General features: G+C 35.5%; 1 protein-coding gene across 2 annotated transcripts in view; it reads right to left on the minus strand.

The window, feature by feature from the left end:
• The window catches only part of CSMD3 (CUB and Sushi multiple domains 3), a 1,219,369-nt gene that overhangs the window by 394,103 nt on the left and 801,598 nt on the right, over positions 1–23,668 (minus strand). For both annotated transcript variants that reach the window (XM_057736100.1, XM_057736099.1), the window contains 2 exons: positions 23,173–23,367; positions 5,356–5,494 (listed from right to left, as the gene is read on the minus strand). In XM_057736100.1, coding sequence (XP_057592083.1) covers positions 5,356–5,494; positions 23,173–23,367 — 334 coding nt within the window. The remainder of the gene's footprint in view (positions 1–5,355; positions 5,495–23,172; positions 23,368–23,668) is intronic.

A 23,668-nucleotide genomic window follows, 5' to 3' on the forward strand; every position in this document is an offset into this window, starting at 1 on the left:
TTTGGAAGATTGTATTTTTCTAAGAATGTTTCCATTTCTTCCAGGTTTTCCAATTTATTGGCATATAGTTGCTTGTAGTAGTCTCTCATGATGTTTTGTATTTCTGAGGTGTCCGTTGTTGCTTCTCCTTTTTCATTTCTAATTCTCTTGATTTGCTACTTCTCCCTTTTTTTCTTGATGCGTCTGGCTAATGGTTTATCAATTTTGTTAATCTTCTCAAAGAACCAGCTTTTAGTTTTATTTATTTTTGCTATGGTTTCCTTCCTTTCTTTTTCATTTATTTCTGCTCTGATCTTGATGATTTCTTTCCTTCTGCTCACTTTGGGGTTTCTTTGTTCTTCTTTCTCTAGTTGGTTGAGGTGTAAGGTTAGGTTGTTTATTTGATAACTTTCTTGTTTCTTAAGGTAGGACTGTACTGCTATAAACTTCCCTTTTAGAACTGCTTTTGCTGCGTCCCATAGGTTTTGGGTTGTTGTGTTTTCGTTGTCGTTTGTTTCTAGATATTTTTTGATTTCCTCTTTGATTTCTTTAGTGATTTTTTGGTTGTTTAAGAGTGAATTGTTTAGCCTCCATGTATATGTATTGTTTGCAGTTTTTTTCCTGTAATTGATATCTAGTCTCATGGCGTTGTGGTCTGAGAAGATGCTTGATATGATTTCAATTTTCTTGAATTTGCTGAGGTTTGATTTGTGACGAAGATGTGATCTATCCTGGAAAATGTTCCGTGTGCACTTGAGAAGAAAGTGTAGTCTGTCATTTTTGGATGGAATGTCCTATAAATATCAATGAAGTTGAGATGGTCTAATGTGTCATTTAAAGCTTGTGTGTCTTTATTTATTTTCCGTTTGGATGATCTGTCCATTGATGTAAGTGGGGTGTTCAAGTCTCCCACTATTATTGTGTTACTGTCGATGTCCCCTTTTATAGCTGTTAGCATTTGTCTTATGTATTGAGGTGCTCCTATATTGGGGGCATAGATATTTACCAATGATGACGTTTGAGAATACAGAAAAAAATCTGCAAAATAACTATGCAGCCATCTTAATTATATTATCTAATTTTTAAAAATTTCACTTTCAACCAAATTAAGTTATTCATGAGCAGTAGAAAGCAAATGACGTTACTCTGTAATAAATACAATCCATGGCTTGGAAACAGATTCTGTAAAAAAATATTCACAGGATGAGAGTTAGCAACTAGTGTCCTTATGAGAGCTCAGCTGGAAATCAGAAGGGAATTTGTTTTTTTAAAAACATAATTCTTGTTGGATACTTCAAAGATGATAGCTTGTTTCTCAAAACAATCTTAAGGGGAAAATGAAGCACCAAGATACTATAAGGTCACTGAACAAGGAAGTGATAGATGTACATATTTCTGATTTCAGAGTGACTATTTTATGCTACCACCTAATGGATAAAATTCTCACTTATAATTTTGAACTTGATGAACATCATTGTTCATTATTTTGCTACAGAGCTACTGCTAACCAGGTAACAGATGTTTTAAAATGTGAATTACTTTAAAGAAAACTGTTCTGATAAAGCACATGGAGTATGGACAGCCCTAAAGCAATATCTCACACCCTTAAAGAGTCTCTAGTAAAAAAGAAAAAAAGAAATGGAAGATTTTTAAATAATTATCCCCAAATAGCTCAAACTCAAGAATCTTATGGGCTTGTGTGTGTAAGGGCAGATAGAGGATTTGAACCCCCAAACAAACATTTTAGTTTAGAACATTTTAAAAGAATTTGGGACTTTATCTTAGTCATAGAAAGTATCATTCAAAAGAAATATACTGATACAGCTGTGCCTTGTCTATTCTAAAATAGTGAAAACACCATCAATAAATACATAAAGCATTCTAACTCTTGATTCTTCCAGTGTTTGGGCTAATTAACAAGGAATAGTTTTTAAAAAATGATTGGTATCAAGGAGGTGAAGGAACTAGAAGGTTTGTAATTTACTTGAGTGGGTAATTTAGGGATTAAGGAAAGAGGAACAGTTGACAAGTCCCGTTTCGTGACGCTCATGGGGAGAAGCCAAAATCTTTGGGTTCTGGGGTTCATTTCTAACCCCAGGCCTGTTCTGGTTCAATGTACAGAACTGTTTTTTGTTGCTGTACACAAACCCTAGCAGTGAAAATCACTTTTCAATTTGACTGTCTTGCTTCCAGCCAAACTTAGAAGATTTGTGTCTCAGGAAACATAAGAGAGTAAGAATGTGGCAGAGTAAAAAGTACTAAGTTAACTATATTTATAGAAATTAAATTAGGTTTTTCTCTCTAGCATTGCATCTTATAAAAATGGCTGGAAAGATTTTTTTCCCAAGGAAGGTAAATTTGGGATATTCTTACTTAGAACACAGTCTGTATAGTGCACATTAATTCACTTTGGAGAATTCTGAAGGTATCTAAACAAGAGGGCAAAGAGGCCAATATAACTAAATGTTGGGAGAGACAGGACATACATATAAAGAATTTTGGACAGAGAAAATTGTGCCTTCAAGTATGTGTCCAAAATTAAAAGTTACAAGTGTGGCAGTCTGAATTACAACCATTGCTTTGCAATCTAACTGCTTCTCAGGTAGGCAATTCTATCAATAGATAGCCTACATACGGCTGAAGGATATCAGAGATTACCTATTTAATGATGGTTAATGACTATCATTAGCAAACCAGGGAATGCTTTTTAATATGATAATGTACTACTTAATAACACTTAATTTTTCTCATATTTTAAGCTTATTTAATGCTTCTAAATTGAATATAATTTTTTTTTTAATTTAAAGTTGGCTACAATTGGAGTCACCTGGGAGGTGGAGAAAGGGTGCATTCTTCTTAGGAGAACACTGATCTTTGATTTAGTGGAAAAAAATATTAATCTGCTTGTTTGGAAAGAAAGGCAAAATTCATCCCATCATCCCAACCATCACTGCGTTGGGAGCTCAGAGAAACAAATAGTTAAGTTGCTCTGCTTAAGTAACAGATGTTCTGAGACTTATCCTCTATATACTGGAGTGGGCAACTAGGAAGTAGGGAAATGAGGGTTGAAGATCCTGATGGGGAAAAGACTAGATAGAGATGCATAAGGGTCTGGCCTAAGGAGAGGGAATTGGAGAGAGAGAGATGCAATCGTTCCAGTGATTGGAATTACCAGGAAAATTTTAGGACAGTGAAGGTTTATTTAATTTTAAGTTATTCTGGGTCATGCAATCCTCTTTGCCTATCCCTTGTACCAAGATTTTTGTGAGAATGAAGGCAAGTGATCCAAATAAAGAATAGAGTAAGGAGTTGAGAGAGGAATGTAGCCTCTGCATCTCACAACTGAGATGTCTCTACGAGTAGGAATTCAGAGTCAAAAGTAAACAAAAGCATCCCCAGGAAATCTCTGAAAATATAAAGAGGGCCTAGACTTCCCTTTTTACCTGAGATCGGGCTTAACTTTTTATTTAGATATTGAAGGATGATGATTAGTGAGAATTATATGGATACAAATGTTATGAATTATGCAAATATAAGATGTTTCAATTACCTTAACATCATAACTCCTGATACAAAATAATGTTAAGTCCAAAACAAGAAATACTAAAACCATGTACTTAAACCTATAATATATGCAGTCTTAAAAAATATGAGCTCAATTAAGATAAACTGACAAATATGCTAATCCTTCAAATGTGATGCTCTAAATTTAACAAATTAAAACTACATTATAAATCTGTCTTATTGACACAAATCAGTGTAAGTTTTTAAAGTATTCAAGGATATGATCAATAATTTTATGTTATATGGTATACTCCAAACCAAGTAGAATTCTGTGTAATACAGTAAGTTTGGTTAATTTGGGTCTTACATTCATGGAACAATGTTATTTGACAAAGATTTGATTCTGAATAAATAAGATGCTTTTCAAGCTTCTCTGAAACTACTATGGCAACACAGGTTATGTCAACCACTGAATAAAGGATATGATTTTAACATCACAACAGAAACTATGACAAATTATTCTAAATAAAACCATTTTTTAATGTGTAGGTTATTATTATGGGCTAAATTATGTCCTCCTAAAATTTATACGTTGAAGTCCTAACCCCCTAGTACCTCAGAATGTGACTGTATTTGGAGAAAGGTCCTTTAATGAGGTAATTAAGGTAAAATGAGATTATATTGATGGACCCTAATCTAATATGATTTGTGTCCTTATAAGAAGAGAAGATTAGGAAACAAGCACACACAGAGGGAGGATTATGTGAAGACACAAGAAGAGGACAGCCATCTATTAGCCAAGGTCTAAAGCCTCAGAAGACAACCCTGTTGACACCTTGATCTCAGACTTCTAGACTTTAGAACTATGAGGAAATAGATATTCTGTTATACTTTGTTATGGCAGCCCTAGCAAACTAATATAGTCATAGTAAAGTTGTGTAGGTCATAATAAGGTAGAGTGACCTCATGTAAAATGTTTAATATTTTACATCTGTCAAAATAAACTCTGTTTTCTTCTCAAATTTTTACACTAGCATGAATAGATTGTTTCAATGAAGAAACTCTTTAACTAGGGAAATATTATATTTGTAAAATTCAATTATCAGAGTATGATGAATTTATATAAATATATTCATTTATACACTTACTATAATGCTTACAGGGGTTCTTTTTTTTTTTTTCTTTTAAAGAAAAGGTTGAGATGTGAGAGGGGTCAACAATATAATTGAAAAATTATATAGATATTTCTATTTGGATTTTGGAATAGTGATGCAATCACAGATCAGAAGATTCATTTTTAAAAATTTTTAGTAGTCAATATTATAATCTTTTAGGATATAGACTACATGATCAGCAATACTAATTATCCTAAGGAAAATAAAACTTTGACTAATCATTAATTCACATTAATGTAACAGCAATTTTTCTGAAAGGCTTGTAAGTGTAGGTATATGCGTAGTGTGTGTAAGCAAATGTCTTAGGCGGCATTATAGTATCAATGAAAATGTGTTTACAGCACCTTTGCCTTTTGAAATCTAGAAGAACAGAATCCACAGGCCCTTCAAAATATAGGGTGACTAAACTTACTAACTTAAGGGTCACAGGTTCATCTCTCAGTAGTATGCATATATATATGAATCAAAAAAGGTCCATCTTACATATCTCATTAGTACTGACAGAGCATTAAGCAAATAGAAAATTAAGTTGAAAATAGGCTGAAAAAGTAAAAGGGGCAAACATACTGAAACACTCAAGGCCCAATAAGTGACCGTTGCAATAAAATTAAACATTGATATGGTAAGTAAAATGGAGAATGTCAACTATTCTTGTAAATAATCTTTTTTTTTTAAGTAGAAAAATATTTGCAGAGACCTTTCAAATGTAATTTTGATAGAGTGTCCAGGTTCAGCTTCAATCACCCATTCACAATTCAGAGAGTCTTTATAGTATCCTGGCCATCCTGGTGAGAGAATCAATCCACTGGGAGCTGAAAAATGGCCACCGCATGGAGCTAAAACATAAAATCAGAGAACAAGTAAAAACAGAAATTTTGGAACAAGTTGTAGAAAATATTTTTAGTACTAACTATTATTTAAAATTAATCTTTGCATGTACATATTAAATGCTATTTAATACTGTTTTTGAAAGTAAAATTTCATCTAGTGATACTATTATTGAATGATTATTTTCCCTACAAAGAGTAATTTACTTTTTGAAATATGGCTTAGTTACATACTAAGCACGTCAGATAAACTCAAGTTTCCCAATTATATCCCTAAATTCATTCTGGTGTCTCCATCATTTTCCTCATTTTCAAAACTTGAAAAAAATTTAGTTGTTAGTTTCTCTGTTTTTCATTTTCTGATTTATGTATCAAATACTGTTAATTCATGCTACACACTGTCTAAAACCTTGATCTTCCTTTTTCGAGAGTCCCTATTACAATTGTAGGCCTTCATTGATTGTCTCTTTCCTGATTTACCATCTGCTGATTTCTTTCTTGCTTCAGTCCAGCTATCAGAATAATGTCCTTCAAATGATAATTTCATCATACCATTTACTTTCCTAGACAGGTACCTTGATCTCTTCTCCCTTTAACATCAGATTGAACTCAGCTTAGCATTTTAAGAATTGAATCTTCCGCTTTCCCCTAAACTCATACACAATTAAAACCGATAGCATTTTAATCCCAGTAGCTACTGATAAAGTATTTTGTGTAAACACCTCATTTTGAAGAGAAATAAACCAAGCTGAGAGAAGAGCAACTTGTCAAAGTTCACAAGACTTGAAAGTCTCAAAAGTACTTTCAAGTCAGTTTTTACAAAATGGGACCTCAAAACCAGTCCTCTCCCATTATTTCCATTATTGGTAAAGGAAACCACCATCCATGCATATGCATAGCCCAGAAAGTTAGAAGTAGTCATCTTTCATAGTTGCATTATCCTTACTATTTACTCCCATATTCAATCTATCCTCAAGCCCAGTCTTGTTTCTCCATCTCTATAGCTGCCAGGATAAATTACCATAATTTTATCTCTGGTGTAAACCCTCCTAACTGACTTTCTCAATGGGTCTTCTCCTCATCCATACTAATTATCCTCCACACTATGGCCAGAGTAATTTTTTAAACCTCAAACACCCTTAAATGGCATCTTTCTGGGTTGACCAACAAGGCCCTGAATAATCTGGCTATTGCCTTACACTCTAGCCTATACTCCAAACTTCTCCCCTTCACTCTGTAGTCCAGCTACATTAGCCTGTTCTATACCTTCAGGAGGTACACAAAGGGGGAAGAGAATGGAATGAAGAGTATTTGAATTACTGAAAATTATTTGGAAAGAAAAAAAGTCTAATGTATACTATATCAGCTTTTCAACACATTAGATAGAGACCCTTCCCAATGACTTATCATGTTATATTTTTATTTTCTTTAAATCTTTCCATTTAAACTCTATCTCATGTGTTTATATTTTTGTTGTGCTGTTTTTGTTTCTTTCAGCTTTACCTTACACAATTTCTAAAACCTATTTTTCCAGACACTATTTTTACACTTTTCATTCTTCAAGTAATTTGATATAACCCAAATAAAATAGGAAATAGTTAATAAATTGGCCTAGGAATCAAGCATTATTATAAAATGTCCGTTTGAGAAAAATATTTTCTATGTGACACTGCCAAAATTTGTTATTTGTATGAGAATAAATTTCATATAAAACTAAATTTTCTTCTGTAGTATAATTTGATTTTGTTTCTTAAAAACCTTTCAAAGGAGACCATTTTCATGAGGATTATTTACTCTTCCTTGCTATGATGACTCATAATTAGGTTTCCTGTAGTTATTATGTATTTCAAAAATAAAATTATGTGCATAACAGTCACTTAAATTATCATATTGTAAAAGACAGAGGAAAGTATTTTGGTGAGAGAAGGTCCTGGAAATATGGAGTTTCTAACAGAAATCCCTAAAATGTTATCAACTCATATTGTTCTAGGAAAGTATTTGTGCACTTTAGTCTAATCATCATTAAAAGAGGAAATCAGTCATAAAATTAGCAATTGAGTAATGGGCCATTAAAGATTTAAAAGTAAGGTACCCAGAAGCATTTTGGTTGGTTCCTCAGTCCAACATGTTAGAGAGGCAGAGTTAGGAAGGAGCTTTAAAGGAAAGGAATAGCATAAAGATGTGGTGACTGTTTCCTGAAAGGACTTTCCCAAATAGTGATCCTGTTACAAAGTGAGCCTTCTCCTAATTAACAAAGTAAGTTTTCTCCTTATTCTGAACTGGCTTCTTTCTCTCAAACATAGAGTTGGGACTTTATTATTATCCTAAAAGTATGGGGACAGTTTCCCCAAGAGGGCGTGAAACCCAAGAGAAGAGAGAGATGCTAAGTGCAGGTCAGTCAAGAAAAGCCTGTGACTAGCAGTCGCAGTGACTAGCAGTCACATGGCAGGAAGACATGCACACAGAAAAGCCATGGTGGAGCAACAGCAGCAAAGCAAAGAGGACACAAAGTGCAGAACAAAATAAAAGGAGACCAAGTACAAAGAAAACATTCAAGAGAAAAGGGAAAAAGAAAAAGCTTTGAAACAACAAAAACTTAATAATAATAAAAATAACAAAGATTTGAATTTGTAAAGAGAAACATTTATAATATGAATAACAATACAAACAGAAAGGCAATAATGTTAGTTGCCCAAACTTTACAATTTTGCCACATCCATGTACTGGTTATATAATTAATAATTTTCTTTAAATACTTTCATTTAAACTTAAATGGTTTCTTTAGACTTGCCCTAAGCAAAAACATCTGTAAAATCGTTGCTTTTATGTACTAGTTATATTTTTTCCATAATGCCTGCAAATAAATATGTAGTTATTGAAATTTAAGAAATGCTTATATATTTGACACCTAAAAGCTTGTGTACCTTCAAGTATAAAGGTACTGTAGTTTAAGAAAGATTTCTATAAAACACAGTATCTTTGACTGAACAAAGGAAACTTGGAATATACAGAAAACAGAAAGGAGATCAATATACAGGGAGTTATTTTCAAGTCCTATTCATTCCTTCTTCATTAACTCATTCATATTTCAGTCATTCAGCAAAACAATTGTGTGTCAGATATTGTGTGTCAGATATACCAAATACCATGTGGTATTTGTACTATTTATAACATTTATAGAATGTTTCCTAGGTGCCAGGCAATATGTAAGAAGTCCCTTGTGTTATTTTATGTAATACTCAAAATAATCCAACCACATATATACTACTATAGATAAGAATATTGATGTGTAGCGAATTTAAATACTTTGCACATGAGCTAGCAAGGATTTAAATGGAGCAATCTCACTCTAGAAACTTATTTACAAATGTAATTAAGATATTATTTTTCCTTTCCTCTCATTGTCCATGTGCAAAACACAGAAACATAAACATAAAAAGTAATAATGTCATAAGTTATATAAGAAAGATATGTTGGGACTCCCCTGGTGGCGCAGTGGTTAAGAATCCGCCTGCCAATGTAGGAGACAAAGGTTTGATCCGTGGTCCAGGAAGATCCCACATGCCGTGGAGTAACTAAGCCTGTGTGCCACAACTATTGAGTCTGTGGTCTAGAGCCCATGAGCCACGACTACTGAGCCCATGTGCCACAACTACTGAAGCCCTCATGCTAATAGCCCGTGCTCTGCAACAAAAGAAGCCACCACGAGAAGCCCGCACACGGCAACAAAGAGTAGCTCCGATCACTGCAACTACAGAAAGCCCGCATGCAACAACAAAGACCCAATGCAGCCAATAAATAAATAAAATAAATGAATAAATTTAATTAAAAAAAAAAAAAAGATGTCCATGGGACAAGGGGTCTGGAAGAGGGCCTAAATTAAGGCTTCACAGAAGAGATTCTTTTTAATTTGAGTCTTCAAGGATAAGTTACATTTCACCAGGAGAAAAAGAGAGATAGGATATTGTAAACGGAAGAAACAGCATGTGCTTAAGAGTAGAAGGCTGAATTAGCATGATGTTTTTGAGTAATGCCAGTTACCTTTTTTAGGGAACCAAGAAGTGATGAGAGATGAAGGAATAAGAGTAGAAAAGACCTGATATGCTATATTAAGGAAAGTGAACCACAGACAATTGAAAAATTGTAGACAAAGGCTACATATACATTTATAGACAAAGAATACAATTTTCATTTAGATGGAAGTTACAGTTACAATGGACTAGGAGCAGTGCACCTGGAGTTGCTGAGATCAATTAGGAGACTGTTACAATATCTAGGAAGGTATAATCAGATTCTGATATATGGCTGTAATAGGAAAGGGCTGAATATGAGGCATATTCAGGAGGTAGATTCAAAAGCACTTAATGATTACATGCAATGAGTGAGCAAGATAAAGGAGTCTAAATTGGTCATTGGGTCCCTGGTATATACAACATTATGAAAGATAATTCCATTCACCAATATAGGAAACACAAAACAGGAAGGAGTTTTGTGTGGAAAGATAATAAGATGCAGTGCTGAGACTAAAATGTCTGTAAAATATAACAAGAAACAACAGAAAATAGAATCTGGAGCTCTTAGTTATACTATGTGTCATTTTCAACATAGGCTGATATTAAAGCTTCAATGTAAGTGGAAGATTAAGGTGAAAATTTAGAGAAGAAAATAAAAGAGATTTGAGATGCAACACTTGAAAAAAATTTTAATTTAATAAAATTTAATTTAAGTATTGACCTTTATGCATTCTAGCACTACAATGGGGCAAGGCTGGGATGAACTGTTTCTGTTTGGGCCTTCCTAGCTCTTGTGTGTAATTCTGGATGACTGTAGCTGGTAAAATAAATAAATACCTATGTTTTAGTAGCTTAACAGAATAGTTTATTTCTCACTTGACCAGAATAACCTTCAGCTTGACTAAACTTTAGACAGTCTTCTTCAAGTTTCTGGACCCCTTACCCAACTTCTCCATTACTTTTCCACTAGCTCATCCCAGCCCTTAAAAACTTTCCCTCGGTGCATTTGAGTTCAATCTCTTCTCCTCATTGCAATAGTCTTGAATAAAGTCCTTCCTTGCCTGTTTAACTATGGTGAATTTTTTTCTTGACACACTCATGTAACAGTACAATGAAGTGTGCTTACCAACAGAACAGCCATCCTCCTCCTAGTCTCTTAAGACCCAGGATGACAAAGCCTCAGACATTTTTCAGCATGTAATTTCCTAGATTGCTGTGGGGGTCATTTCCATTTTAGCTGGCAGGAAAGGAAACAGATAATGGAGGACCACTCTGTGTATGCTTTTTATGGACCACAGCTTGGAAGTTATTTGTGTTACTTCTCCTTACTCACTTGGCCATATCTAACTGCAAAGGAGGCTGTGAAATGAAGCCCATCAGCTGGGCAGCTATTTCCTACCTACAACTCTGTATAATGAATGGGGTAGCAGCTTATAGGTAAACAGCTAGTTATTTCTGCTATACCAACTAAGACAGTAATAATGCTTTCCAGTTTAGAATGTTTTTATATACATTACTTAACTGAATTAGTTTAATAATCTTGTAGCAAAAAATGCTGGTTTCTTTCTTATGCCAGTTTTGCAGGTAGGGAAAAAAAATCATCAAACATATGACTTGATGAGAAACAGAGATCTAGGTAGTGGCAGAGATGAGATTCAAATTCAAATCTTCAAATTCTACCTCCAAGATAGATGTATTGGATTAATTTTCCAAGAGAGATATTTATTTAAGCATATCTATTCTCCTTAAAATAGGTTTAGTGAAGACAAAAATGGACGGTTAGAGGGATATAATATTCATCCCAAAGTTTTTAATGTAAACTTGAGATTCTAACCACACAATTTTAAGTGCTTCCCTGACATTAACTTATTTATTATTTGTGTATTTATTAATTAAAAAGATATTTAGCTTTTGCTGTATATAAGGTACTATGCCAGGTGACAAAAATTTTTAAAAGTCTCTAGGACATTATATTTGCCCTTAAGAGACAGACAGTTTCTACAATGAAGACAGACACAACTAACATGCAGAATAAGTATATGCTTGAGCTGGATAGACTGGAAACATAAAGGAGAGACAGGTAACATCCCAAGGACATTAGGAAAGTTATTAAAGAGGATTTTGTCAGAGTTTAGTTGGATTAAAAAAATGAATAGAAGATAGGGGTAGGGGGACAGAAAAAGCAGAGAAAGAAGAAAGTGAGAAATATTGAAACCAAGCAGCACCTGGTGGGGTCCTCCAGGGACAAAAGCTTTTCCATATACTCAATTTCTTGTTTGCAGGGAAAAAAAGGTTCAGCCTCCTAGACCTTTCCTAGTTCTAAAGGTTGGATTCAGTTACTAGTCAGTGAAGTGAGGTGATGTGGAAATAACAGGAAACACAGTAAGAAACAATAGTGTAGCAATAAAGCATGGTCCTGGATCCTCCCCAAGCAATGTACAAAACAATATATCTTTGAGTTTTTCTACAGGAACTAAGGCTCTCTCCCAGGTAGAGGATGGAAACTTCAGGCTAAGCACAAGATTCCTGGACTGCCACCCTGTTACTTCACCACCAACCAATCAGAAGAAAGTCATACACCCTGTAGGCCTCACTCCAAATTTTGCCTTTAAAAACTCTTCCCTGAAAACCATCAGGGAGTTGGGATCTTTTGAGCATGAGCTGCCCATTCTCCTTGCTTGGCCCAAGCAATAAATCTTTCTCTGCTCCAAACTCCAACTTTTCAGTTTGTTTGGCCTCACTGTGCATTGGGCAGCTAAACTTGGATTTGACAACAGTACTAAAGTATGAGGGAAATTCAAGCAGTTCTTTGTTTCTGAAGCTTATAGTTAGTGAAGGAATGAGGAGAGGACATTTTGGTTTCACGGAGTGGTTACTTTCAAACCTTTGTGGATATCTAGAGGTGAGTTTAGATTAAAAACTTGTTAAAATGGAGATTCCCAGAACACACTTCCAGTAATTATAAGGTAGGACCCAGAAATCCGCATTGTTACAAAACCTTTACTCCATTCCAATCCCTCAGGTCATTCTACAGCTTTTGGCCCACAGACCATGCTGACAAAATCTAAGAGGATATGGCTAGTCTGTAGCTCCAAGATTCTCCTGGATAATCACTCAGCTTCCTGGGATAAAGAGGTAATTTCCATCTCTTAGTGAAATACAGATTGTCGCCACTAATCCTTACCCCCCATTTTAAACAATGAAAACAAAGCATAAATGGTAAAGTAGATGCAGTTCATTTATCTTGTCTAATTTTTCTAAGGCCTGAAGAAAGTCTGTTATAAATAATTCTCATTGGAGTGATGACTCATTTCTGTGTTACTTTAGTACAATGGACAAATTCAAAATACCTAGTATGCTTTAAGATATGTATGAAAGAGTCAGAAGTGTTTCACACTGTATTCAGATAAAATTCTTTTGAATAAAAATGGTACAGAATTTTGGTGCTCTTTCATCTGCAAAGTGGCACTTAAGTGCTCAGAAGGGAATTGAGGACTGGAGTAAGAGCTAGGTTTTGATCTTAGGGATTATAAACAATGAGGGTTCTCTTTATTTCCTTTTCTTTTCTATTTTTAAACTTGTTTTATGGTTATAGGTGTGGTAAGTAATCACCTGCTCTGTCTAACCTCAGCACACTGGATGATGTTTCAAAGAAAATTATGGGAAACAAGTTGCATATCTATCTTGGATAAAAAGAGAAAGCCAGAAACATGGTAATTAAAATGCCAGGAATGTAGAGAAACAATCACAGCTCTGAACCTCTTTCCATTTCTATAACCCCTTCTACTATTCCCATACCCAGCTCCACAGAAATTAGGAACAAAATCCTGCAGATTGCTATTCAATTAGTCTTCCCTATGGTAGTCCTATAGGAATTTAAAGATACCTTAATATGTAACTAAAAGAGGAGTCTGTTATTAGATACAAATAGGTATACATGTGTGAACACACATTCTATGAGAACCACAATATATTCTGATCTATGTAACAGATTGTTACTCTAATTACTCCCTCAGATGAACTCCCTCCAGAGAGTGCAATGTCTGTGAATGAGAAGGATTTCCTTTCCTTTCAGGCTAATTGGCATTCAAGAGAAAACCCCTTATCCTCAAAGGGGAAGTTCATTGGCTTGCAAGTCAAGCCTTGCCATCAAACAGTTCTCCTGGGACTCTAGCCCCATCCTATTCACTCAAGGGATTCTCTAAGATATCCCATTACAAGTAGAAAGGAACTTAAGCCCTAGTTATGCTAGGAGTTCTCCACTGAGGGCAAAGAAGTTCTTGCTTGAGTAGGCATTTTATGGAATATTCTGAAATTGATGGAACAAAAACAGAAATTGGTTTCTTTCTTTTTTTCTTAATTACTGCCTTCAAACATGCACTGACAAAACTCCCTCTCCTTAAATACTCTAAACTTCTCATCACTTACATTATTAACAAGCTTGGTCCAATCCAATTTAAAATTCTATCTTATATCCTCCACCTACCCACTCATGGTGCATGCTTGAGCACCTCGGAGGATGGGGAGGAGGGTGTTGATGGAGGACCAACTTGGTGATTCATTCCTCCATTCACTTCAGCAGTTGGAGCAGAGAACATGCTGTCTCCTTTCTCATCTCATCCCCTTCATCTTCCCTCTAGGTCCTTTTACCTGTGGTGTGTTATGGCTAAAATGAGGAAAAGTGTGCTATCATAGTCTTCTCCTGACTGTTGCTGTTTCCTCACCAACCCTAACTGGTCCCTGAGATCTTCCGTTTGTCATATATGGAAAATGTTTTGTTCTTTCCATAAGGATAATAAATGAATTTTTTGGAAAGGCCAAAATGGGACAGGTGGCTTCTCACTGTATAATTTCATGATAGAAGAGAAGCTCAACCTTTTCCAGTTACCTCCCTGCTTTCACCCCTGACAGTACATCCTATGGTCTCTGCTTGTCGAGTCTCTTTTACCCATGGGCAAGCCAGAGTACCTTCTTTGGTATGTATTTGATGCAGAGGAAACTCACATCAATGACTTGCCAAATTGTTTCAATTAGCCAGCTCTCCCTCTTTAATCTGCCTGCTTTTACCAATTTTCTTTCTCTTGTTCATTCAGCATAGAAGACAGATCAGCAAGTACACTGTATCATCAGATATCTACCCAGCGATTCTAGTTCCTCTTTCTTGCAGGCAACTGCATTCCCTTATGAGGGATTCTTTTAGAATCCTTCCCCTTAACTTGGCTTGAAGAGGAGACTAGCATCCTCCTTCCTATGGGGAGATAAAGGAAAAGCTGAACAACTTTTGACTTGAGCAGTTTAGACATATAGATAGACAGGTAGATAGATATAGTTCTTGATCTCCCTTACTTTTCTTTTGCTGCTTATATGAATTGGAAGTGGGATAGTTGAGGTTATAATTGAGAGAAATGAGTCAGCTAGAATCCACTTAATAAGCTGCAAAGGAGGTATCTGAACCTCATTATTTTATGGAGGGGATACTGCAGCATTTTTCTCCTTAGCTGGTATGGTATAAGTTGCCAATCACAAAGTAACAGGAAATTTTGCCTGTTATTGTTTTTCTTTCAGGGAACCTACAATGTTAGCAATATTAGAAATTATTATGAATCTTCACAAGGAAGGAACAACTTTTCTTTCACTTAGTCTTAACTCAGCATCTTAATTAAATCAACCACATTGAGCCAATAGCATTCATCTGACTCTTCCAATGTATTTTATTAAATGTAATCCTCTTTATAAAGCAGTTCAATGAGTGTATTACATCCTAATTATATTCAAGAACATGACCATGTAATCCAGAAGGCCAATATTCTATTTCCATTTTTGTTGAGGGGATTGCTTTAGATCAAAAAGGGCATTCCTAGCTACAGTGAAGAGGACATGGGAGACAAAGAGCCAGATAAAAAGGAGGAGAGAAGCAGACAGTATATATGTATCAGAGCCTTCTGAATCCCAGAAGAGAAATAACTATGAAGACACTAATTGGTGGGCATGCGTAAACTGAATAACAAACCATTTCTATAGTACAGAATAGGAGCAAAGGCAGAAGCAGTGAGACCAGTTAGAAGGCTGCTGCAGTAATCTAGGCCAGAGATGATGGAAGCTGAGATCAGGGTGTCAGCAGTTAAGGAAGTAAAAAGTAGATGGGTTTTGAATATGGGTATTCAAGGTAGAGCTAACAGATTTGTCTGATGATTGTGTATTGTTGTGATAGAAAGAAAGGAGTCAGGAATTACTCCCAAGAGTTTTCACCTGAATTACTGGAAAAATGGAGTGATATTAATGATGATGGAGAAAGTCTGTGACAGTATCAGGTTTGGAGTGACTGGAGGAATTTCATCAGTGTTGGACAGGCCAAGTTTGAGATGCCTATTAAACATCTAAATGGAGATACTGAGGAGGAAATTGAATAGATGAGTCCGGACTTCAGGACTGAGAAGTAGGCTGGAGATGTACATTTGAGAGCTGTCAACAGACAGATGTTATTTAAAGCTGGAGACTGTATGAAAATTATGAATAGATTGAGTGTAAATACACAGGAGAAAATATTAAAGACCTAGCTCTGGAACACATACAAACAGAGATCACAGAGATGAGGAGAAACCAGGAAGAGAGACTAAAATGACCCTGATTAGTTTTTAAAATATCTATTAAAATGAAATTTAATAAAGTATACAATTTTTAGATTTGTCCAAATTTTTTCATGAACAAATAATTGTATAACTTTAAACTACTAAGAACATTTGATTTTAAAATGTAAATGGCATGTATTTCAGATTTTATAAAGAAACAATGAATACATTTTAGCCCAACTCTCATTTTTGCAAATAAATTCTTCTCATCCTTCAGTCTACATAAGTACAGTTCAGTGGCATTTTTTTTAAATGACATTCACCAATGAATAATAAATCCTCATACCCAGGAACAGTTTCCTTCTATGACTGCAACAGAGACAGAAGACAATTTATGTCCAACTGTCTTGCTTTTTAAAACAGAAAACTCTAGATGACTTAGTGCTCACTGCTTGACACCTAGGAAGAGAACTTTCTCATTTTATTCTAAGTCTCATGGCATGGTATCTCTTTCAAATTCTTTTGGGATTCACTGGCTGGTTTACTGCTAGCAAATACAGAAGCAGGCATTTTATAAAGTAGAAATGCAAGTTAGAGAGTAGCTTGAAAAGATACGTCAAAACTGGATCTCTTTCTTCTTTAAAAAAACAATGTATAATTTCTTATAATGAGGTGGAAAATTGTATTTACCAAGCTTCTAAGGAGACAAAATCTCAGCTGAAAACTATTAGAATGGCATGAGCTAACCTTTCCTGGGGGAAGAGTACCTTGGAATGAATAGGTAGGTTTTGTATTAACCTTAGGGTTAAGTCTGGAGGAGAAGGGCTGAAAACATGTGAGCAAGAGCATGGGCTTGAGAAAGGGAAGATTGGAAGAAAGAAAAGAACAGCTTAATGATGACAGCTCTGTGTGTAAGCATGAGAGAAAAAAGATGATGATGATGGTGGTGATGAGTTTAGTATGTAACAGCTACCCTGAATGGGAGGATAGGGGACAATATAGCTTAGGAAAATATATAGGAAGCTTACTAGTTACTGCATTGTTTAAAACTTTTGCATTCCAGCTCAAAGAAAAACAAAGTGAAAAATCTATTTTATTAATGCTTCTTGAATCTGGTAAAGTTCTTGAGTTTGCCTGAATCAAGTCATGCCACAAAATTGAGCCACATCAGCAGTTAAATTATTAGAAAAATTGTAGTGCCAAATGGCAAATAGAATCAAACATGAGCAGAATGTCAGGGCAAAGTCAAAAGGACACTGTAGAGACTACCCTGAGACTGAAATAGCATCTGGGGGAGAATGCACAGTTCAGGATAGGATGTCCCAGCTAGACTCTAGGTGCCAGAGGATCAGACCTGAGCAGTGTTACACAAGTTCACAAAAAGGAGGAACTCAAAAAAAGATTTGCTTGAAATAACTATCTGGAACACTGTTCTTAGGTAAGTCCAAAGGACACCCAGTTTCTTAGGACATTCAAGTGCTTTCTCAAAAGGGAGAGAGGTTGATATATGGTTTCTGACCTGCTCCACTGGCCTGGCACACTCCCCAAAGGACTGGTGGCTGCTGTTGAATTGCCAATTAAAGTGCCTTAGTAACCATTAGTTCAAGCCATTTCTCTCTTGGAAAATGCTCTTTTCAAATGTGCACAAAGGGACTGTATGAGCTAATGGGAACACTGTTGTCAGTTGTCAATGATATTGTATTATTTTTTATTGTTGTTAAACAGAGAAATGTTTATCAGTAACCACGTCTCTATAGAAAGTGAGAAATTACACTTCCTTCTTAAGAGGGTAGCCTGTTTTATTCAGCCCACCTAATTTATTTCTGTTACTGTCTTGCTCTTGTAAGCATTTGAGGTTATGACATTGGGCATTTGGATCTATTAGTGGACTCAGATCCATCAGAACCTCCATCTTATGCCATTGGCTTCTCCACACCAGAGGACATAAATATACAGAGGACTTTGAGCCGAGTGCAAGTGCTGGGACAATATGTTCTGGATATGCGGTATATTTAAGAAGAAGACATAGCTAGGAAAAGGCACAAACGACAGATAGGAGGATCAGGAACACTTATAAAAAGTTCATGGCAGAGCAGACTTAAAGCCAATTAACCAAATAACCACAGACTCATTCCCCACTGCAAAGGGTCTCATGTACCTGGTGAAGCGAATCAAAGCTGAGAAAAATAAGTTAATGATGGCTGTACTTAAGAAAGAAGGCCTCAGACAAAATAGATTTTAAACTAAAAATGGTAGGAAGAGACAATGAAGAAAGAAGGGCCAGGTAATGATGCTTAGGTCACTTAAGGTATGGACAATAAGGGAGGTATGTCTCAATCCTTTGGAGTGGCCCTTGGATAGGAAGAAAGTATGTGGGCAGAGACCAATGGGTTTCCTAAAGCCACTAAGAAAACCTCTCTGAATGGGTCAAATATTATACCTTAAATGTTGCCTTCTATATAGCAGTATTAGTCACAAGGAATATTCCAGTGATTAGAGATCTTATGGGATTTTACTGTGTGAGAAAAAGATTTTAGAATTGGAGGAAAAGGGATGACCCCAGTTTGCATTGCTTGGTGCAGTAAAAAAAAAAAAAAAAAAATCTAGTAGCCCACTAGTCCTTTGAGAAAAATAAGTAAAAGCACCATCTTACCTGTATTTCAGGAGATACACACACACAAACCCACAGGTGAAGAAAGAAATGAATTCAAATGTAGTTATGGTATGTTCCTTCCCTCCTTTTCCCAAATTTCCTAGCCCAAAGGCTGGTAGAAGGGACTCTGAAGGACACATGTGGGTGAGCCTGGCAACACACTCAGAGGTCCCTGAAAGGAATTCTGATCATACAAAAAGAAAGAAAATGAGTGTAGAAAGAAGAATTTCAAGGGGAAAGATTCTTATAAGAAAATTGCACTTCCTGAAGGCTGAATTTAGTGAGGAGGCTTAGAAGGTGCCCAAAGGGAGGTTTGGGCTGTGTGAAGAATAAATGAATGCGAGAGGGATAAAGCGGAAGAGAGGGAGAGTGTTTATGCACTTGCAATGAGTGGGAAACTTGGTAGAGAGAGAAAGGAAGAAGATTTTTAGGAAGATTTCTAGGTAGAAAATCATGACAATCCCTGTGTCGGCCTATTAAAGGAAACCTATGATAACCATTCACACTATTCTACATGGTTTTAGGATGTGTCTTTGAAAGAGACACCATGCAGAGACTGGCCCTAGATAGAGCCAGTTATATTCAGACTACTGTCTAAATGTGGGTGAAAGAGTCATTGATTGTTACTAAACTGAGTTAGGCAGAGAGTTTGCGGAATTCAAAGTGAATGATTTCAATGCTAATTATAAAAATTAATGTATTTTGTTTTCCATTAGGAAAATTGAAAGATCACAAGGCTTTATTAAGCATCTAATCTTTCTTCCTCATGAGGAAATTTGATCACCCTATTCTAATGAAAAATGTTCAAATTTTCACAAAGATAGCCTAAATCTATCCTTAGCTAATGCATCAGTGTTGAACTTCAGGTCAATGAATAAAATGTATAACCCAGTTCTGTTAACAACTGTATTTAAGCTATCCGAAATAAATCGAAGTTCAGCTATGGGATCACAGAACTGCAACATATTGTGATTTCATTTCCCCCTTTTGGTTTGAACAACCCTTATTCAAGGCCCATGGCAGATAAAAAGTTTCTTTTCACTTTTCTAGAAGATTTTCCACAGTTTTAGGGTTGTAGCCTGGTTGAAGTGGGTGGATCACTAATTTGCCAATATGCGTAGACTTCTACACAATTGTGATAGAGAGGAGCTGCGGGGAGAGGGCAATCTTTAAGTGAGTTGAAGCCCTGAGTTTTCTTAACAAGACATTTTATAGTGACTTCCTTTGCTACATAAATGCTGATTAAAATAAATTACTTTCCCTTTTCTAATTTTAACACATAGCAATCCATGCACATTAGTAAATTTTAACAATGTATTTGATTTTGGAGTTTTTTGTGTGAAGAACGTAAAATATAAGTAGAAAGTTATTTGTATTAATCAGAATATATAAACATGTACATATTTTATCTATATAAAATGCTTAATACAATGATAATAAAAAGTTTTAGCAGGATTTCCCTGGTGGCTCAGCGGTTAAGAATCCACCTGCCAATGCAGGGAGCACAGATTCAGGCCCTGGTCTGGGAAGATCCCACATGCAATGGAGCAGCTAAGCCCGTGCACCACAACTACTGAGCCTGCACTCTACAGCCCGTGAGCCACAACTACTGAGCCCATGTTCTGCAATTACTGAAGCTGGCGCGCCTAGAGCCCATGCTCCATAAGAGAAGCCACAACAATAAGCCCATGCACCGCAACGAAGAGTAGCTCCCACTCACTGCAACTAGAGAAAGCCCATTCACAGCAACAAAGACCCAAAGCAGCCAAAAATAAAAATAAATAAATAAATTTGGAAAAATGTTTTAGCTAAAATATTAAGCATATATTGGAAGCTGCGAGAGCCCCAAAAGATAAACTGTAATAAATAATAAGCAAAACTTTTCTGTCAAAATATGGAAGGTCTAAAGAATGAGGACTACAGAGCAGAGACAGCTTCTAGACAGTGCTTTGTGTAAGCTGGAGTGTCTGTGTGCCAGCTTGGAGAATGGGGGAAGAAGAGGCGTGATAAAAAAAAAAAGAGAAAAGAAAAAGAAAGAAAGGAAGGGAGAAAGAAAGAAAAGGAAAAAAAAAACACTTAAGAAAAGAAAAAAATAAGCTTTCTTCAGTTAGTCTCAGGCTCTTCTTGTTAGTACCTAAGCAGAATTCAGGCAAAACTAAAGGAAATCTTTACAAACTCTAATTAGAGTCTTAGAAATGAAATCCACTGGAGTTAGCTATACAGGAGCTGACAGCAGTCTGCTTTATTGGGTGGAAACTGGCTCTAAACACAGCCTGGGATATGGCAGGTAATCTGACAAGTGCCAGGGTAAGACTGCTTTCAGCCCACTACCATTCTGCCTTCCCTGGCTCCAGCTTAGTGATGTTCCCACCTAGTGTTGGATCCAGAAATTGGCAGGTGAGCCAACTGCATGCAATTTCACTCACATATGCAGAAAAAATGTTCTTGTTTGGAAACTTTATAAAGTTCTCTTTAGGATGTCTGAAGGGCCTATTGGCCTGTGCCAAATTAGAGTTCTGAATATTTTGTTTCACTTATTTTTTAAGAGTTAAATACCATTCATTTTTCATGGTGAAAAATCTCACTGAAATTGCTCTTTCATCAATTTATTAAATTATTTGTTGATGTCAACCTCATTATTTTTACCTCTCCATGTAGCTAGGCACCAAGCAGCTCCTAAACCAGCACTGAAGTTAGGCAAGCAAGGATCCAACAAGATTCAGTTATCTAGAGGTGGTCTCTGTGTCTATCCACTGAGACTGTAAACAACTCCCAGTGCAGGAGAGGGAGGGGCTCAGGTCATGTCACTTCCAAACTGAAGTGACTTCCTGTTGCCACAGGATAATTTTTAATCTGCTTAGAACTGTTTACAAAGCATTTCATTCTTCAGAGGCCTCTGTATTCATCAAACCCAGTTCCTCTCTCCTCCACTCCAGTCACAGTGAACCAATGCTGTCTTCTGCCTGAAACAAACTTTTATCTCCTACTTTTCCTTCAAATACTAATGTAAGCTTTCCTAACTGATTCCCCAGGTCTAGGTCCGGAACTATGGTTAAAAGAATGAATGAGCTCCAGGGCAAAGTATGATGGAAAAAAATGAACATTACTTTCAATTTTCTCTTTTTATTTTAGACCTGTGCAACTCCATTATGTTTTTTAAACATAATAGCATAGTCATTGTCAGGGTAACCCCTACTAAGCCCATAATATTTGAGGTTTGGAAAAGAACAGTGAAGTCATCTAGTTCAGCTCCCTGATGGTATAAATGAGAAAGTGATTAGAAGACGAGGGAGGTGCTAACTGAAGGGGCTAAGAGGAAAACTTAATTGCATGGTCTGGATTACTTCATCATGAGACATTATGAAAATGTTCAACTCAAGGAAACTCAACATTTATAGGTAATAGGTGTATTCTTCAATTAAGTCTGTTATACTTCCAGAAAGTATATATTAAACATTTTCAATTTATCAACTAGAAATTGAGAAAACAAAGGTTCCAGTATCAGCTTGAGCACAGCTTAGAAGAATAATTGGGAGAGGAAGGAAAAGAAGAAACCACTTAACACTGCCACCTAATCACTACATGGTGATCTACTAAAGAATGTTTAGTGGCTCTAGTTCATCTATGTTTTAGTAAAAGTTCTTTTATATATTTTTTAATAAAATGGATTATGTAAACTTAGAGTAGGAGAAAAATAGAATTCAGAATGTTAATTCCTACTGTGATAATTCTAAATAAAGCCCCCCTCAACACTCTTATAGATTCTATATTGAAACACTATATACTTGATATATTTTATCTTTAAGATGATCATCCTTCCTTCTTACCAATTTAATTTGTGACTTTATGTAAGTATATATATTCAAACACATATAGGTACTTCCAAACATTGTGTGTGTGTGTGTATATATATACACACATACATATGTAAAACACATGTATTTTGCCCTGAACTTTCTTGACTTCATTTTATTGGGCAAATTAAAATTGAAAAAAAATATGTTTACTAAATTATGTCAACAAAAATTATACATTTTAAATAATGGGTGCTTTAGCGTAAATTTATTTATTGTAATTAATAGTTAACACATTTTTTAAAATAAATTAAATTTATGCCATAAATAGTTAAATACCAAGAAAAATATGACTGGAAACTATAAAGTGTACTCAACTATAACTATGAAATATGTTAAACTACACACACAACCAATATTTACCATTTACTAATGCCTATCTTTTAATGAGTTCCTTTTAAAGGGAGCTTCTAAAAGATTTCTAAAAATTAAAATAATAAAAATAAACATTAAAAGTGTGTTAACTATATACTATATGCCTAAAGTATAATATTAAATGATATTTTAAGATTATAAGAGTAGAACAATGCATTTCCTATTACGGTTTCTAGTACATAGTGATGATGGAATAATATTTTTCACTGACCATTATGCTTACCTCCACATCTTGGAATTGGTCCACTCCACATCACTTTTCCATCCATAAGAATACACGTAATTGTTTCTGTTCCCTGGGTTTTAATAAATCCTTCTTCACAAATAACTGAAATCGAACTTCCTAATTGAAAGTTGTCCCCAAACCGCCTGGCATTGATTGGTATTCCAGGATCAGGACACTCATTATGTCCAAATGCTTGAGAACAGCAAAAAAGGAGAAAAACACATAAACTAGAAGTATGAGACAGACCCTTGTATACTTCAGGTGAGAAAAAGTGATTTTTAAAAAGGTTATGTTCATTTCTAGAAAAGCCTTTATTTATTAAAAAAGTAAAATAGAGAGGCTCTCTTCTGACCATACATGTTTCTCTCTGATGTGTAATAGATGTGATTGTTTTAAAATATGTACTACACTCTAAAATTACAAAATTTCAAAATAGAATTGTTTCTGCTTATTTCCTGAAGTCATTAGTGTTATCTAAGCAACAATTTCCAGT

The sequence above is a fragment of the Hippopotamus amphibius genome, chromosome 5 (genome assembly GCF_030028045.1).
Source record: "Hippopotamus amphibius kiboko isolate mHipAmp2 chromosome 5, mHipAmp2.hap2, whole genome shotgun sequence".
Lineage (NCBI taxonomy): Eukaryota > Metazoa > Chordata > Mammalia > Artiodactyla > Hippopotamidae > Hippopotamus > Hippopotamus amphibius.